The sequence below is a fragment of the Seriola lalandi genome, unplaced genomic scaffold, assembly GCF_002814215.2.
Source record: "Seriola lalandi dorsalis isolate HSWRI2012SDOR001 ecotype SW California unplaced genomic scaffold, Sedor1 jcf7180002054596, whole genome shotgun sequence".
Taxonomy (NCBI): domain Eukaryota; kingdom Metazoa; phylum Chordata; class Actinopteri; order Carangiformes; family Carangidae; genus Seriola; species Seriola lalandi.
Genome location: NW_019525149.1, coordinates 491853 through 509523, shown reverse-complemented (window position 1 = coordinate 509523; position 17671 = coordinate 491853). Strand labels below are relative to the sequence as shown.

Here is a 17671-nt window from a genome sequence, read left to right as displayed (position 1 = left end):
GCCCCAATCCGCCTGTCGATCTCCCGCTCCATCCTACCCTCACTCGTGAACAAGATCCCGAGATACTTAAACTTCTCCACCTGAGGCAGAGCCTCCCCCCCGACCTGGAGCGGGCAATCCACCCGTTTCCGGCTGAGAACCATGGCCTCGGACTTGGAAGTGCTGATCTTCATCCCAGCCGCTTCACACTCAGCCGCGAACCGCCCAAGCGAGAGCTGAAGGTCAGTGCTCGATGAAGCTAAGAGAACCACATCATCCGCAAAAAGCAGAGACGAGAGGCGATGCGATTGTGTTCCAAGTATATTCCAAACATATTGCTGGTGTTACCTTGGGGTACTGAAATAGTTTTTTTCTGTAGTGTTTACATTTGACTTTTTGTCACTTTTGGCAGCATCTTCTCTGAAGCCAAAATGTTCCAAAACAATGGACATGGCGTTCTCTTTAGGTAGAAGCTTCTCGGATTGAAGCTCATTATCTCCAGCTTTACTTTGAGTGAATGCTGACTAACGTTAGTGGCACAAGACTGAACATGAGGTAGTGTTTTTTTTTTTTTTTTTTAAGGGGACAGTTCTTGAAAGCATGCATTAGGGAAAGTAATAACCAATTTAACCGACATGAGCTTGATGAAGTCGTGAGAGCTTTTTAAATGGCGTTTAACTGCCACCCCTAAGGGAAACTACTTGGTTGTCTACTAATGTCTCTTCTCTGTGTTTCTCAAGGTCTGATTCCTGACAAGGAGGTGCGAGTGAGTGTGAAGGCCCTGGCGGTCAGCTGTGTTGGGGCAGCAGCAGCGTTACATCCTGAAGCCTTCTTTAATTCCCTCTACCTGGAGCCGCTGGACGGCATTCCAGCAGAAGGTAGGGGCCCCAAATATGAAGGCAATCCTATTTAAATGACGTGTGACACCTAAATAGGTTAGTATTAAGACAGGGCTGTCTAGATCAGGCATGTGTTTTTTGGACGGAATTAATATTGCAATAATAATTATAATAATGATAATAAATAATTAAGCTCATCCCACTCAGTCAGATGTGTTTTATTAATTTTTAACACAACAAAATTAAAATTTTCAGGGCAAAAAAAATGCATATCCACAAGGTGGTTTTCACTCATTAGCTGATCTTTGCTCAGGGTGAAGGTGGGAGGAGCTGTACAGGAAACAGTGTGATGTCACTGGACTCCCTGAGCTAGTAAAGTAGCAGCAGGTGATGTCAATTAAGCACAGTCTGTATACACCCAGTCCTAATCAGGCAATAAGTGAAAACACCTGTGTAGGTGACCCACACGCTCTCACATGGTCCCATGAGGCTCAGTTGTCTTCATGTGGGGCTGTGCACCTCTGACTTAACATGATACATATTGGGCTTAAAACAGTGCACGCTGGTTATAAATCCTGTCTGACTTTTGTTGGGGCTGCAGAACATCACCATGTCATATGACATACAAACCTCAGGAGCAAGGCTGCTGCAGTTTTCTCTCCTCCGGTTGCAGCAACAGAGAACCACCTCTGTCACTGGCCATCACGTCGGTCGAAAACAAAAGCAGGAGTGGATTTTTTTCTGAAATGTTCTGATCCTTATGTTCTTCCATAAGGAGTAATTTCAAGTGTTTTATGGAACACAATAAGCCTAGTTCACAGCAGATATTTGACTTGTCATTGACGGAAAAGCTTTGGTATTTCGAATAACACTAACAATGGCTTTGTTGAATTCCTGTGTCCCAGTTAGTGATGACAGTGAGCCAGTATGCACAATAGCAGGAAACTGAATCCGCTAAATGGAATTCAGCTTTTCCTTCTGTGACATGTCAAAACGTCTTCAGTGGAAAGGACTTGTGTATTTTTTTTTTTTTTTTTTAAGTATATTTTTTGGGGCTTTTGTGCCTTTATTGGACAGGATGGTAGAGAGAGACAGGAAATGGGGAGGCAGAGAGAGGGGGAATGACATGCATCAAAGCCGGGACTCAAACCGGGGCCAACTGCAGCGAGGACTGTAGCCTCTACACATGGGGCGCCTGCTTAGACCACTACGCCACATGACGCCCCCGGACTTGTGTATTTTTCACAGCTACTGCAATGGAAGAATTAGTCAGTTAAAAATGCATTTATTTGTAACTATATTTATGTGTACTTTCCACTGTGTCTTTAGCTCTGTCTTTGACCCCCTCCCTTTCTCTGTCCCCTTGCAGAGCAGCAGTATATCAGTGATGTGCTGTGTCTCATTGGCCATGGGGACCCCCAGATCAGAGGGGCCACAGCCATCCTCTGTGGAGCCATCATGCAGGCCGCACTCACCAAAACACGTTACAACATAAACACCTGGCTGGCCAGTGTGCAAAGTGCAACAGGTGTGTGTCTGTGTGTGTGTTTGGGGTATTTGCGCAGGTCTGTTTCTCTTGGTGCTGACATGATGAAAGTCTGGATTGTATTTAACGGTACTCCTATCACCCATCTCTCCTGTCCAGGTAACCCTTTGTCCCTGGTGGACTTGGTGCCTTTGCTCCAGAAAACTCTCAAAGATGAATCCTCCGTCACCTGCAAGATGGCTTGCTCTGCAGTGAGGGTAAGACAGATCTGCATGAGTGTATCAACACTCTGTGTGTTTGTGCTTGTGTCTGAGTCTTACCTTTTTATTTAATTTGTTTCAGCACTGCATCATGACGGTGTGCAGCAGTACCCTCAGTGAGCTGGGCTTGCAGTTGGTGATAGACCTGCTGGCTCTGAGGGACTTATCCTATTGGCTCGTTCGCACTGAGCTCTTGGAGACGCTGGCTGAAATGGACTTCCGGTAGGATAAACTTTTTTTAACCGTCTTACTGTAGTGACTGGACTGAGCACTTCCATAATCAGCATTACCATAACCTACAAAATGTATTTTTAGGTACTCTTAATTTTTAGATAAAAATGCAACATGACTCAACTTTAGCAGAAACTAACCATTATAATGTATTACCTTTGACTGCCTTTTAAAGATTCACTCATTCCTGCATTTTAGATTACTTAATTTCCTGGAGAGGAAAACAGAGACTCTGCACAAAGGCGATCATCACTATACTGGGGTAAGTTTTTCAGCCTACCCTCTATGTATTCTCTGCTGTACAAATTGCAAGTCTTACTGTTTTAGATACATTAACACACTTGCAGGATGTATCGTTTTCAGTTTTAGTTTCCTTCACTGAGTCCTAATTTGTCCATATTCTTCTCCATATAGCATCTGCGGCTGCAGGACAGGATCCTGAATGATGTGGTCATCCGTCTGTTGGGAGATGATGATCCAAGAGTGCGGCATGTGGCTGCCTCTGCTGTCAGCAGGTACACTGTCTTCGCTGTCTTATCACAGTGTATTGTCAGTGTCACGCATCTTGTGTATAATGGACTTAACTGCACATTTTTAAACCCTACCCTTGTGTCTCTGTGGTCGTCTCTTTACCAGACTGGTTCCTAGGTTGTTCTATGACTGTGACCAGGGCCAGGTGGACCCGGTGGTGGCTATTGCCCGGGACCAGAGTTCAGTTTACCTGCAGCTGCTTATGCATGAAACACAACCCCCGTCCCAGTTCACTGTTACTACAATCACAAGGTACACGCAAACATTTTCATTCGGTGTCACATCTGACAGGCTCTCTATGGCATCCTATTGAGAAATGATTGTTGAGATCATTGGCCATGTGTTTATTTTCATGGTGCCTACAGTATATTTTATTGTACTACTGAAGCTTTGATCTTGGTCTAATTTTCAAGCCTTAGTACCAAAAAGTTTTCTACACCTGAGGAACTGCTCTTTTCTCTGCCAGGACGTACAGAGGCTTCAACCTGTCCAACACTGTGTCTGATGTCACATTGGAGAACAATTTGTCCAGAGTTGTTTCTGCCGTCTCCCACGCGTTCACCTCCTCTACCTCCAGAGCCCTAACTGTAAGCTTCCTGCCATGCATATAAAGCCTTAACTTATTTGCTGCTGTATAACATGTTACTGGTGTTGTGATTTTGTATTTTCATCACATGTGTAAATACCATTCATTTGCGTCTCTGCAGTTTGGCTGCTGTGAGGCCCTGTGCCTCCTGGCTGCAAATTTTCCAGTGTGCACATGGAGCACAGGCTGGCACTGCGGCTATGTCAGCTCCAGTAGCAGCTTTTCTTCCCGCTCTAGTCTGAGCCGCAGCAGGGGCAGGGCCCTCAGGTTTGTGTACCCTCTCTCCCTTGTGAATTTATTCTTTCCTGCCAGTCTTGTTGCATAATATGCCACACAACACAGACTTTCTATACATTTCATTTCTAATACTATATACACACCTGACTATTGCCTCACTGTCCTTCCTCCAGTCTGTCCCAGCCCAGCGGTGCTCCAGGCTCTTCCACCTCCTCATCTGCACCAGACACTGAGCGGAGGACTCTGACAGTGGGGATGGCCAACATGGTCCTCTCCTTACTTTCCTCCGCCTGGTTTCCACTGGATCTGTCTGCGCATCAGGATGCACTTTTGCTTTCTGGCAATCTGCTTGCCGGTGGGTAATATACACTAAAATTTCACAGTGTTGCTTATGTAGCTTGCAATTATACTTATTTCCAAACATATTACCACTCCTCAACTCTCATGGGAAATCAGTAATGTTATCGCTTATCCTGTCTGATAATAATGTTCACAGCTGTGGCTCCTAAATGCATGCGCAACCCATGGGCTGGAGAGGAGGAAGGCAGCAGTGGGAGCTCGAATACCAGTGCCGGTCCAAATAAGATGGAAGAACCCTGGGCAGCGCTGTCAGAGCGCTCCCTGGTGGCCATGCTAGAGCAGCTCTTCTCCCACCTTCTCAAGGTCCTCAACATCTGTGCCCATGTGCTGGACGACACACCCCCAGGACCAGCAGTTAAGGTAAGTCTGATAGAGAGAGATTTATTTGTTCGGTTTGATTGGCTCATCGTCAAACCGATTATTTGAAAGCCACTTTTTTGTGACATTTATCTACAAGATGTATCTGCAGGAAGGCCATTATATTAAGTTGATTTTGTGTATCCTGTTCTGTTTAGGCCACCCTCCCCTCCCTGAGCAACACCCCTTCCCTCAGTCCCATCCGCAGGAAAGGCAAGGAGAAGGAGGCTGTCGAGCCCAGTGCTGCCCCAATGAGCCCAAAGAAAAGCAATGAGGTCAACACAGGTACAGGCACACCTCACCATTCTCTAACAGAGCTCGTCTGTCAGTGAGCTTTTCATAAGTTTTTGCTGTTTGCGCTTTTTGTGAGCAGGTGTGGTGTAAAATTATAAAAGTATTATCACACTTGTAAGTGGGGCTATTGTAATTTGACAGTTTCTGACAGCAGGAGCCATCATCTCCTCAAACTGTTACTTTATACAGAGATAAGACATGATGTCTTTGAAGAAATTACAATAAGAAATCACATTATGCAGCTGTGTCTTGATAGATTTGATACATTAGGTAAACAGCCTTCCTTACCTCTGTAATGAATAGCTTGATTTTAATGGTTAACGCTATAGGCACTAGTTTCATCAGACTGGTCTCTTTGGATTTTTCCACCACACAGGCAGGCCAGCAGACAGCACAGGCTCAGCAGCCTTAAACAAATCTACAACCCTTGGCAGCTTCTACCACCTGCCACCCTACCTCAAGCTCTACGATGTCCTCAAAGCTACACATGCCAACTACAAGGTTAGAACATTCATCTCTTCTTAAGCCACTTCTCACATGTTTTTTGTTATTCTGTAGCCTAAATGATACCAGAATTTAATTTTTTTTTTTCTCCTAGGTGACATTGGACCTCCACACTAGCCAGGAGAAGTTTGGAGGTTTCCTACGTTCAACTTTAGATGTTCTGTCTCAGCTGCTGGAGCTGGCCACACTACATGACATCAGCAAGGTAAAGGGGATACGATCAGCTCTACAACTCTACACTGTTCTCACAGTGTTAATAATAGTGTTTGTTTTATTTTCTGTCAGTGTGTGGAGGAAATTTTGGGCTACCTCAAGTCCTGCTTCTCTCGAGAACCAACCATGGCTACAGTCTGTGTACAACAGGTCAGTAATTCATGTGTTTATGCCTCTAATTGTAGATCTTTGTATTGTCACAGTTACTGTGTGTGGCAGTCTCTATGGTTCTAGCACTGAGCAGTGTGCAGCAACTGGTACGACTCCACACAGAGTGAGGCTGGTTCCTGCCGACAGGGCCTGTAAAGGCATTGGGCTTCCTGTGCGATGGTTCCATACATTCATATTTATATAGACACACACACAGAAATATACTAGCTAGATGTCATCTTGCCTGTGCCTTTAGACACAACAAATGAACTGTTGAAGTTGGATAGGCTCAGCATTGAGTAATCCCTCCAGAATGTTGCAATCATAATAATTAATGCAAATTCAACCAATCCCTGTGAATTCTGTGCAGCCTTGCATTTTTGTCCAATCAACTTTTACATAAATTTGATCAAAAATCATTATAGCGAGTTGAACCTGAACATTGAATCATACCAGTCCCTCCGCACAACCTTAATGTATGTCACAAAACTGGTACTTTTTTTTTTTTTCCTCTCGATGAAATAAAATATCTACAGTTCACATAATCTGGTTGATATTTATGAACATTTTAAGTGTTTGAAGGTCTGATCGTTACTAAAGTCTATCTAATAAAATAATATAAACTAATGAGATGGTCAAAGTTGTCATTGACATTTAAGGTGTATTGATTGATTTCCAAACGTCAATCACTCAGTAACACTCAAGAAAACATTCCACCTTAAAAGATGCCGGTAGCCTCTGAGCTGCCCAGAAAATGAAATCGTTCATTAGTAAAGATGATAAGATGGAAAACATCCTTTCATTCACTCATGATGAAACTGTTTCAAAAGCAGAAATCGTGGGGGGGTGGGGGACTTTGTCAGAAATTCATAAAATCATGAGGTTATTATAAAGATCAGCTCTACCTGTGATTAAGACAGAGCAGAGGAGCATAATCATTTGCTCTTTTTCCCTATAAGATTTTTGTAGACTGGGTCACCACATGCACTGGATTTATTTCCACTGGTACAAGTTGCCTTTTGATTTTTAATGAATTATACAAAAAAAGATGGTGACCATTTTTGCAACTTTTATTTTCTCCCAGTTTCATTGTAAAAAAAAAAAAAAAAGAACATCTAAAAAACATTGCTACACGCTTTGCAACTTTTAAGTTAATTATTTGATTCCCAGAAAAGGCACTGACTTGATGAAGAATACTGTGGGTTCTATTTCAGACTATTCCAGAATTAGAGAACCCACTTGTTAGAGTCAAATATGTAATTAAAGTTGGAAGCAAGTTTGTTTAGAACTATATGAAATCCAAGTTAGATGTTTTAACTTAAGACTCCACTTTCTTTAGCTGTTGAAGACCCTGTTTGGCACCAACCTGGCCTCCCAGTACGAGGGCGTCCTGAGTGGACCCAGATGTTCCCAGGGCAAGGCTTTGCGCCTCGGCTCGTCCAGCCTGCGACCAGGCCTCTACCACTACTGCTTCATGGCACCGTACACACACTTCACACAGGCTCTTGCTGATGCGAGTCTCCGCAACATGGTGCAGGCCGAACAGGAGCAGGACACCTCTGGGTGAGTAAGGCACCGATTAGACATGAGCTGATGTTTGATTGGTGTGCAGGAGATCTGTTTGCGTTGAATATGAAGGACATTAGACAACTTTTCTCTTTTTAAACTTTTTAGATGGTTTGATGTAATGCAGAAAGCATCCAACCAGCTGAGGTCCAACATTGCCAATGCAACGCGCCAAAGAGGAGACAAGGTACACTTAGATGTCAGGTCCTGCTACTTTTTCAACCTGAAGCTGTGCCTGTGAACAGCTTAAAAAAAAAAAAAAAGTCATGGATCAAGACACCAAATGTTGCCTGAGCAAAGTGCTGCTGTTCTGAAAAGCGCTTTACTCCTTCTTATTCTCCAACCCCTAGAATGCCATCCACAATCACATTCGACTGTTTGAGCCACTGGTGATTAAAGCGTTGAAGCAGTACACAACCAGCACCTCTGTTGCCCTGCAGAGACAAGTTCTGGACCTGCTAGCCCAGCTTGTGCAGCTCAGAGTCAACTACTGCCTGCTGGACTCGGATCAGGTAAAAACGGACATTTATGCTTTTGTACAGATTCATTTTCAACTTGTGGAACTTGGCTCATTCAGGGAAATATTCTTTTGTGTTTCAGGTGTTTATAGGCTTTGTCCTGAAGCAGTTTGAGTACATTGAAGTGGGACAGTTCAGGTACATCTTCGTCACCACTGAAACCTGTAAAACATCAACATATTATTGTGGCAGTTCCAGAAACTTGTATGTCTTTCATGCCGTGTTGGTTACATCAGCGATCATAGGTTGCTTCCACTTACTATATGTTGGCTTTAATTTACAAATCCATCCTGTGAGCTAAAAAAAAAATGTGTCATACTTTTTGGACAGAGATTCAGAGGCCATCATTCCAAACATCTTTTTCTTCCTGGTGCTGTTGTCTTATGAGCGCTACCACTCCAAGCAGATAATCAGCATTCCCAAGATCATCCAGCTATGTGACGGTATCATGGCAAGTGGCAGGAAAGCTGTCACACACGGTAAGAGGAACACAAGCAATATGCACCACATATAATCATTTTCAGTACTGTTAAGCATGTTTTATTGAGCCCTTTGTTTTCTCTGGGCTGACGACCCTTTGATAACTGACATGGATATACTTGCTTTCCTCGATAGCCATCCCAGCCTTGCAGCCAATAGTTCATGACCTGTTTGTCCTGAGGGGCTCAAACAAAGCAGATGCAGGCAAAGAGCTGGATACGCAGAAAGAAGTGGTGGTCTCCATGTTGCTCAGACTCGTACAGCACCATCAGGTATGCAGATGCAAAGAGACACAGCAGGCTATTGTCGTGTAGTATTCCAGCCACTTTTGTGTCTTGCCTTTACATGTGCCTCTCACATGTGTGTTTTTAGGTGTTGGAGATGTTCATCCTTGTGCTGCAGCAGTGTCACAAAGAGAATGAGGACAAGTGGAAGAGATTGTCTAGACAGATCGCTGATGTCATACTTCCCATGATTGCCAAGCAGCAGGTAGGAAAATGCATCCAGGGTAATAAAGGTGTTAGCACTTACTGATAAATAGTAGTAGTACTGATAATAGTAGTAGTAGCCATACAATGTACGTAATGGTCTGGCAACTTAAACATATTTGTATGTTCTGTCCTCACAGATGCATCTGGACTCTCCAGAGGCGTTGGGAGTGTTGAACACTCTTTTCGAGACTGTAGCGCCCTCTTCTCTTAGGCCTGTAGACATGCTGCTCAAGAGTATGTTCACCATCCCTGCCACCATGGTGAGGCTTTCCTCTGATATCTGAACATGCTCAAAGATCTGGGCTGACTTTTCACTTGCCTATCTTTTTGTTAGGTGATTGTAAAATAAAGATTTTTGAAAAGTCTGACTTGAAATCAAACCTCTTCTCCTCCAGGCATCAGTAGCTACCGTCCAGCTGTGGGTGTCCGGTATCCTTGCAGTGCTCAGGGTACTCGTCTCCCAGTCCACTGAGGACATCGTCCTGTCCCGGGTCCACGAGCTTTCACTCTCCCCACATCTCCTGTCCTGCCACACAATCCGTAACCTCCATAAGCAGAGCCTCTCCCCGAATGACCTGCCTGCTGCTGACACACTCGGTAACCAGGAAACTAATGGTGAGGCACAAAAAGCCCCACCTGAGGAAACGTTTGCCAGGTTAGTGTTTTACAGTTTTTCTAACATGTAGGAGTAAAACATCCCTCACATTTTTTTTATTTTTATTTTTTTAAAAAACAGCTAATGACTCTACTTTCCTTTTTCCCTTCTTTCACTTGAAATGTCTCGTTCCCCTTCCTCCCTCCAGGTTCCTCCTCCAGCTGGTTGGAGTGTTGCTGGATGATATTTCCTCCAGAGAGGTGAAAGTGGACATTACAGAGCAACAGCACACCTTCTATTGCCAGCAGCTGGGTACACTGCTCATGTGTCTCATACATGTCTTCAAAAGTGGTGAGCATGTCATTTTAAGTATGGATTATTAAAACGGCAGATATTAAGCTGTACATTCATACAACAATATGAAAATCCTTTCCCTTTTCTTTTCCCATCAGGAATGTTCCGCAGGATCACCGGTGCAGCCAGCCGTCTCCTGAAGGGTGAGAGTGGCAGTGGACAGACTGGCACGGAGGCCAGCCTCTTCTACCCCTTAGAGGGTCTGAACAGCATGGTGCAGTGCCTCATCACCACACACCCCTCCCTGGTGCTCCTCTGGTGCCAGGTCCTCCTCATCATCAACTACACCAACTACTCCTGGTGGGCTGAGGTTCACCAGACACCCAGGTAAGGGCACAGTGTGAGGGACATTATTTAATTACAATAAAGGGATTCAGAGGGCCACATGAGACAGGAAACTACTCTTGAAATAGAACTTCCCTATGGTAATGGGGTTCCAGTCGGCTTCTATCATTTCTCATGAATTAATAGTAGCACAAAAAATTGTGCAAAAACACATCATTGTATCCTCTGTCCATCAATCCTGGCTCTGTCCTACTCTTTTCCTTCTGTCAGGAGGCAGAGCCTCTCATGCACAAAGCTGCTGAGTCCTCACTCCTCTGGGGAAGGCGAAGAGGACAAGCCCGAGTCCCGGTTAGCAATGGTCAACAGAGAGATTGTGCGCAGAGGAGCCCTGATCCTCTTCTGTGACTATGTGGTGAGACTCCTAACAATGTTGGACTACACACAAAGTGTTCATACTTCCTGAGTGAAGCACAAAAACACTATGATACATTATTACAAACCTGTTGACGGTGACATTTGCAAATTTGCAACAGTACTTTTACTGAGTGAGAAAACAGCCCTAACCTACAGGGCCAGAACTCAAAATACCAGGACAACAAGCATCCACCCTGCTGCAGAGCCCTTGAACAAAACACTGAATCCTCTGTGCAACAGCAGTTTTGTAAAGTGCGTTTTTTTTTTTTTGGTCTGTCAAAGTGAACATGTTTTATAGTCCAGATTTTTTTTTCTCATGTTTTTAGTGTCAGAACCTCCACGACTCGGAGCACCTGACCTGGCTCATTGTCAACCATGTGCGTGACCTCATCAGCCTTTCCCATGAGCCTCCAGTGCAGGACTTCATCAGCGCTGTGCACCGCAATTCAGCTGCCAGCGGCCTCTTCATCCAGGCCATCCAGTCCCGATGTGACAACCTCACTACTGTGAGATAACTATCGGTTTACTGATTTATTTATTTATTTATTTATTTATTTATTTTTTTTAATGGTTCTGCTTTATTCTCTTTTGTCTAGTCTGCCTTTCCACAATTGAATCCGTTGACTAACCTGTTAAACCTTTCTGCCTACCCCACTTTGTCCTCCTCATGCAGCCTACCATGTTGAAGAAGACTCTGCAGTGTTTGGAGGGCATCCACCTGAGTCAGTCTGGATCCCTCTTGATGCTGTATGTGGACAAGCTGCTCAGTACACCTTTCAGGGTTCTGGCTCGCATGGTGGACACACTAGCGTGTCGCAGGGTAGAGATGCTGCTGGCTGAGACACTACAGGTACAGTTTACTGTTGGTTTACATTTTGTCACACAGGAGTCTGCTTTTAAGTTCAATATGTGATACGTTCAATATGGGTGTCATACAGGCAGGGAGCTCTTATGGGCCTAGAAGACTCATGAATACATTGCTATAAGTAGAGAAACGTACTCAGATGCAATTCTCTCTCACTTAGGAAAAAAGGGTTCTGTTAAAATGTTGTACTTTTATGTTGTTTACTTGTCATATGCTTCATTGCATTTTTGCTTACACCTTCCAGAACAGCATAGCCCAGCTGCCTGTGGAGGAACTGGACAGGATCCAGGAATACCTCCAGACTAGTGGGCTGGCTCAGAGGTAATACTCTTGTGTATTGGAGCCATTTAGAGGAATACACTGTAGTTTTTTTTTTTTTTTTTTTTTTTTTTTTTTTTTTTTTTTGTATCTTACCTGTGACTAGTCCTGACTGAATTGACTTGATCAGTACCGGTAATGCACCTGATTGCCCACCTGCCCAGAGCATAAGTGTATATACAACCAATTGCATGCAAGTTTGTGTTGCCTTGGTTTCCCAGATAATTCATGCATAAACCCACTCTATTTTTTTTTCTTCTGACTGGACAAAGATAGAAGGGCTGTTAAGATTTTGAATAAAGTGTCATATTCTCTGTCACAGGCATCAGAGGTTCTACTCCCTGCTGGACAGGTTCAGAGCCACTGTTGCTGACACGAGCAGCCCCACCCCTCCGGTGACATCGCACCCCTTGGATGGGGATCCACCCCCTGCTCCTGAATTGGTCATTGCAGATAAGGTGAGGGATTGGAGACTTGGGGAGTCTGCAAGATCAGGACAGTCAAACCTGGAAAAAATCACAAAATAATCATTTAGGGACATTTTGCTCAATCTCACTAAAGGAAAATCTGAAATAAAAAAAAAATGTATTAAATATTAGATTTTTTTTTTTTTTATTTTTTATTTTTTTGGTTTGTTTTCTAGGAGTGGTACGTGGCTCTCGTGAAGTCTCAGTGCTGTCTTCGTGGAGATGTTTCCCTCTTGGAGACAACAGAACTGCTTACTAAACTACCTCCCGCTGATCTCTTCAGTATCATGAGCTGCAAGGTGATACAAATACGGCCCTTCAGTGTGCACACATGTCATTGCCCAGCTGCAAACTTTGGCTGCAGTGCTCAGACATCAGACCTCAAAGACAAATACTCTTTATTCTGTATTTAATGATTAAAACTGGAATATATCGTTTCATTGTATCTTAATATTACAAAATCTGAATGTGTCATCTTTTTTTCCAGGATTTCAACCTGAGCCTGCTGTGTCCGTGCCTGAGTATGGGGGTGCAGCGGTTAGCACGGGGTCAGGGGTCACTCTTGTTGGAGACAGCCTTGCAGGTGACCCTAGAGCAACTAGCAGGGGTCACCAGGTCACTTCCTGCCCCACACCAGTCCTTCTTGCCGCCCTCGCAACCCCAGCCCTACTGGAACCAACTGGCTGATGTGTATGGTGAGAGTGGGAGGGAGGGGCAGCATGATTCAGAGAAATATAGTGGATGAAAATGCAAATGTCAATCATAGTTGTATAGTTTTTGTTTTTCAATACCGTCAGTCTGAATCCTAACAGTTTTGTCATTGCTAAATCCCTCAAATGTCTGGCCTCTCGTATGACTTTCTACTGCCTCTGTTTCAGATGAGCCAGGTTTCTATCCCAGGGTTCTGTCGCTCTGCAGAGCTCTGTCCCAGTACCTGCTGAGTGTGAGCCAGCTGCCCTCCTCACTACATATTCCCTCTGACAAGGAGCACCTCATCACCTCTTTCACCTGCACTGCCACTGAGGTAAGGGACCACATTAAAGATGCTAGGATGAGAGAGATCTGATTCTTGCTTATGAATGCATTAACTGACTGTATTGTTTGTGTGTGGCTCTCACAGGTCGTGGTGTGGCGTCTGCTCCAGAATCAGTTGCCCCTGAGTGTGGACCTGCAGTGGGCCCTGTCCTGCCTGTGTCTGGCCCTGCAGCAGCCGTGTGTCTGGAACAAGCTCTCCACCGCAGAGTACACCACACACACATGCTCCCTCATCTACTGCCTACACCTCATCATAGTTGCAGGTAACGAGGACAGCAGGAAATGCTTGTACATTCCTTATGATTTGGTACCATCAAAAAAAGATGATGATTAAACTTTTTGCCTCAACTTCCCAGTGGCTGTGAGTCCTGGTGACCAGCTGCTGCATCCAGAGAAGAGAAAGACAAAGGCGGAAAGAGATGCTGAAGGAGACCAAGTGGACGCAGCGCATGCCAACCGTGAGCATTCACTTAGAAATTGAGAACAGGGTTGTTTAATGCGACTTTAGTAATTAAGTGTTTTGTGCTACCATTTCACTTGATGCCGATGCATGTTTTTCTTTGCTTTATGGGTGTTGTGAGTAGATCTTGGGCGAAAGCTCTACATGATGTCATGTTTCTTCTGTGTTGCAGACATGTGTGAGTGGCAAGCATGTGAGATTATGGCAGAGCTGGTGGAAGGCTTGCAGAGCATCCTTGCCCTGGGTCACCGTAGAAATGGTGTATTCCCTGCTTTTCTCACACCAACATTGCGCAATATTGTCATCAGTCTGTCCCGACTGCCCCTGGTCAACAGCTACACCCGAGTACCTCCGCTGGTCAGTGTGTGAAAGAAATTGTCTACGCAATTCAGATAAAAGAATACATGAGTGTATTTGTTGAAATGCTGTGTGTGTGTTTGTAGGTCTGGAAACTGGGCTGGTCCCCTCAGCCAGGAGGAGAGTTCGGCACAACACTACCTGAGATCCCTGTGGACTTCCTGCAGGAAAAGGATGTCTTCAGAGAGTTTCTCTATCGCATCAACACACTGGGTACAGAAACAGTTTCCTCATTGTCTCCATTCACATATACAGTATTGCATCATATTGATGCCACCTTTCAGATTTTGTTCTTAATGTGACATTTTAATATTTTCACATCTGCATGGACTATGGTGGTCATTCATTTAGGCTGGAGTAGCAGGACTCAGTTTGAGGAAACCTGGGCCACTCTGCTGGGGGTGCTGGTCACCCAACCCATCACTATGGACCAGGAAGAGGAGACGCAGCAGGAGGTATGCACACAAAAAGAACAATCTACCTGCATATACCTGCTGCTGATTAGTGAGACTCATACAGGAACCCATCTATCCTACCTTTGCACCAATGTAATTACTTACTTTAGAGAAACAAGTGCAAGCATTTATGTACTTCATGCTCTCTGTCATAACACCTGAGAAACACTACATTAAGTTGTGGGAAAATTGGATCGATAATGGCACCGATACCAGAGCTCTTATCGATTCTGCTTATTGGTTGCCTTCACAATTCCTTGTCAATTTTCTGTTGAATATTAAAAAAAACTAGAGCTACACAGGTTTGTCACATCTGACACCCCACTGCTCTCATTACAATGGTCCCTCCAGTTTGTGCTGTCTAAGAATAAGTAGACACATACTGAGGTATCAACAAACAATACTTATTGAACAGAATATTTTCCATAGAATTTCAGGATATGTGAATATTAACATCAACATAGATAGGACATTAAAGAAAATATAAAGTACATTTTATTTATATATAAATATTATAAAGTTAGCTTTGGCTATACAAAGTGAACATAAATCTATAGGCTACGGCTGCAGCCTTATTTATTTTGGTTTCACCAGACTTCCATTTATACATTTTGAAATATAAGACACTATTTTTACTATAGTTAATGTTGTGCACATCCATAGTTGCACAGTATGCCCAGCTAATCAACATTTTAAATTAAATATTTAATCATTAGTCGGTGTCAATCCATTGCTTTCCATCTTGCATTAGTCCAGAGTTGTAGCTAAACCTTGATGTCTTTCTTAGCAGTCTAAATTGTACCATTTTGTCTGCAGGAGGACTTGGAGCGTACCCAGTTGAATGTGTTAGCAGTTCAGGCCATCACCAGCCTGGTGCTGAGTGCCATGACCCTGCCTGCTGCAGGTAACCCTGCAGTCAGCTGTCTGGAACAGCAGCCCCGCAACAAGAGCCTCAAAGCCCTGGAAACACGGTAACTATGCAACTATTATCTGTTGACTGTAGCAGCATGAAATGAGTATGTGGCAATATTTTAGGTTTTTTTTTTTTTTTTTTTTTTTTTTTTTTTTTGTGTACCCAGGTTTGGAAGGAAACTTGCAGTGATCAGGGGCGAAGTGGAGAGAGAGATTCAGGCTCTTGTGTCGAAGAGAGACAATGTCCATACACACCACCCATACCATGCCTGGGACCCTGTGCCCTCACTATCAGCAGCCTCCGCAGGTAACAGACAACCTGCATTCGCACACTTCACCTCAGCTCCTGCACTGACACCTGGCACAAATAAATTTCTTGTTTAAAATTGTTCCAGCAGGTACACTGATCAGCCACGAGAAGCTGCTGCTCCAGATCAACACAGAGAGGGAGATCGGCAACATGGATTACAAACTAGGACAGGTAAGAGGAGCATAAAAAAAGAAGGGATTAAAAGGATTACATTGCTTGTAGATGTCAATAGCAAACACTAAATGTGCATTTAATGGTATCTCTCTCTCCAGGTCTCCATCCACTCCGTGTGGCTGGGTAACAACATCACTCCTTTGAGAGAGGAAGAATGGGGGGAGGATGAAGAAGATGAGGCAGACACTCCAGCGCCCACTTCCCCGCCGATATCTCCTATCAACTCTAGGTCAGATAAACAACACACACACATTCATGTACATATTTCTTTCGTCTCCAATGCACATGCGTTGAAATAAGCATGCACACTGACCCACCTTTTGTCATCCGTGTCTTTCAGGAAGCACCGTGCAGGTGTGGACATTCATTCATGTTCTCAGTTTCTTCTGGAGCTCTACAGCCAGTGGCTCATCCCTGGCTCCCCGAGCAACAGGAGGACTCCGACCATCCTCATAAGTGAAGTGGTGCGATCGGTGAGTTACCATGCACAACATTTTAAAATGTATACCTGCTGCAGTATCACTGGCTAGTGTGAAAATAATTAATCAAAAATAATGTGTAAATATTGAGTGGATTCAATAGAAACTGGATGGAGACCTAATGGGAACCTTATCCCATACTTGAGACACCTAAGACTATTGTTTATGTGAACCCAATACAGATGACTTCTCTCTGTCTCCATCCTCTACTCCCTCTTGTCACCCTCTGTAGCTGCTGGCGGTGTCGGACCTGTTCACAGAGAGGAACCAGTTTGACATGATGTTCTCCACCCTGATGGAATTGCAGAAGCTCCACCCACCAGAGGATGAGATCCTCAATCAATACCTGGTGCCTGCCATCTGCAAGGCTGCTGCTGTGTTGGGCATGGTGAGCAAGGCAGTGTGTGTTTTGTAGATTTGATTTGGTGTAAGTTTACCATTAACCTGTAGTCTGATATAATATGAAGTACCTTATTTAAGCACATGCACAAACTTTACTTTTGTAAATGTATGGTTTTTAAACTTGTTTTTGTTGTAATGCACTTTGAGTGGCATTGTCTTACATGAAAGGTGCTACATAAATAGAGTTTGTTCATTCATTTCCAGGACAAAGCAATAGCTGAGCCTGTGTGTCGCCTGTTGGAGACAACCCTGCGCAGCACCCACTTACCAAGCCGCATGGGGGCGCTGCATGGAGTGCTGTATGTGTTGGAGTGTGACCTGCTGGATGACACAGCCAAACAGCTCATCCCCACTGTCTCTGAGTACCTCCTGTCCAACCTCAGGGCCATCGCTCAGTGAGTGTCATGCTCTCATCTCACAAACAAACGCAGACACTGACCTCATTTCATCATCTAATGAGCTGGATTGATGATGGAAGCTCCTCAGGGAGCCAATATGTTTAATGTCACTGTGTGACCCCTCCCTGCCTTTTTATAAGTGGATCTTTGAATCAATTAGTTTTATCCAGCTTAATGAGGTGAAGGAAACATGAGTGCAGTGCAACCCTTGGCCACTAGATGCTGCCCTTCACATTTTGAATACCCACTGGCCTTCCTTTTTTATCTGTTTAATCTTAATTTTATCCCACTCACTCTGTCTTCTCTCTA

At 44.2% G+C, this 17671-nt stretch overlaps 1 protein-coding gene and 1 non-coding gene across 2 annotated transcripts in view; both read left to right on the top strand.

Moving 5' to 3' along the window:
• Positions 1 to 17671, top strand: part of htt (huntingtin) — a 34290-nt gene that overhangs the window by 10354 nt on the left and 6265 nt on the right. Inside the window, exons 16-61 of the mRNA XM_087177388.1 lie at positions 720 to 857; positions 2188 to 2346; positions 2464 to 2561; positions 2647 to 2786; positions 2994 to 3057; positions 3210 to 3310; positions 3432 to 3578; positions 3793 to 3913; positions 4034 to 4179; positions 4323 to 4504; positions 4646 to 4869; positions 5025 to 5151; positions 5537 to 5661; positions 5759 to 5869; positions 5950 to 6027; positions 7367 to 7590; positions 7702 to 7780; positions 7944 to 8105; positions 8194 to 8249; positions 8442 to 8590; positions 8727 to 8863; positions 8964 to 9080; positions 9220 to 9342; positions 9478 to 9737; positions 9886 to 10028; positions 10130 to 10358; positions 10587 to 10728; positions 11057 to 11236; positions 11404 to 11580; positions 11840 to 11916; positions 12236 to 12371; positions 12557 to 12679; positions 12868 to 13075; positions 13259 to 13404; positions 13501 to 13678; positions 13772 to 13873; positions 14048 to 14232; positions 14319 to 14445; positions 14584 to 14687; positions 15504 to 15658; positions 15767 to 15906; positions 15995 to 16080; positions 16182 to 16312; positions 16424 to 16556; positions 16795 to 16950; positions 17169 to 17360. Of these exons, the coding sequence (XP_087033514.1) occupies positions 720 to 857; positions 2188 to 2346; positions 2464 to 2561; positions 2647 to 2786; positions 2994 to 3057; positions 3210 to 3310; positions 3432 to 3578; positions 3793 to 3913; positions 4034 to 4179; positions 4323 to 4504; positions 4646 to 4869; positions 5025 to 5151; positions 5537 to 5661; positions 5759 to 5869; positions 5950 to 6027; positions 7367 to 7590; positions 7702 to 7780; positions 7944 to 8105; positions 8194 to 8249; positions 8442 to 8590; positions 8727 to 8863; positions 8964 to 9080; positions 9220 to 9342; positions 9478 to 9737; positions 9886 to 10028; positions 10130 to 10358; positions 10587 to 10728; positions 11057 to 11236; positions 11404 to 11580; positions 11840 to 11916; positions 12236 to 12371; positions 12557 to 12679; positions 12868 to 13075; positions 13259 to 13404; positions 13501 to 13678; positions 13772 to 13873; positions 14048 to 14232; positions 14319 to 14445; positions 14584 to 14687; positions 15504 to 15658; positions 15767 to 15906; positions 15995 to 16080; positions 16182 to 16312; positions 16424 to 16556; positions 16795 to 16950; positions 17169 to 17360 (6518 nt within the window). The remainder of the gene's footprint in view (positions 1 to 719; positions 858 to 2187; positions 2347 to 2463; positions 2562 to 2646; positions 2787 to 2993; positions 3058 to 3209; positions 3311 to 3431; positions 3579 to 3792; positions 3914 to 4033; positions 4180 to 4322; positions 4505 to 4645; positions 4870 to 5024; positions 5152 to 5536; positions 5662 to 5758; positions 5870 to 5949; positions 6028 to 7366; positions 7591 to 7701; positions 7781 to 7943; positions 8106 to 8193; positions 8250 to 8441; positions 8591 to 8726; positions 8864 to 8963; positions 9081 to 9219; positions 9343 to 9477; positions 9738 to 9885; positions 10029 to 10129; positions 10359 to 10586; positions 10729 to 11056; positions 11237 to 11403; positions 11581 to 11839; positions 11917 to 12235; positions 12372 to 12556; positions 12680 to 12867; positions 13076 to 13258; positions 13405 to 13500; positions 13679 to 13771; positions 13874 to 14047; positions 14233 to 14318; positions 14446 to 14583; positions 14688 to 15503; positions 15659 to 15766; positions 15907 to 15994; positions 16081 to 16181; positions 16313 to 16423; positions 16557 to 16794; positions 16951 to 17168; positions 17361 to 17671) is intronic.
• LOC111664627 (small Cajal body-specific RNA 14) lies at positions 6090 to 6219 on the top strand. The gene has a single exon (XR_002761444.1).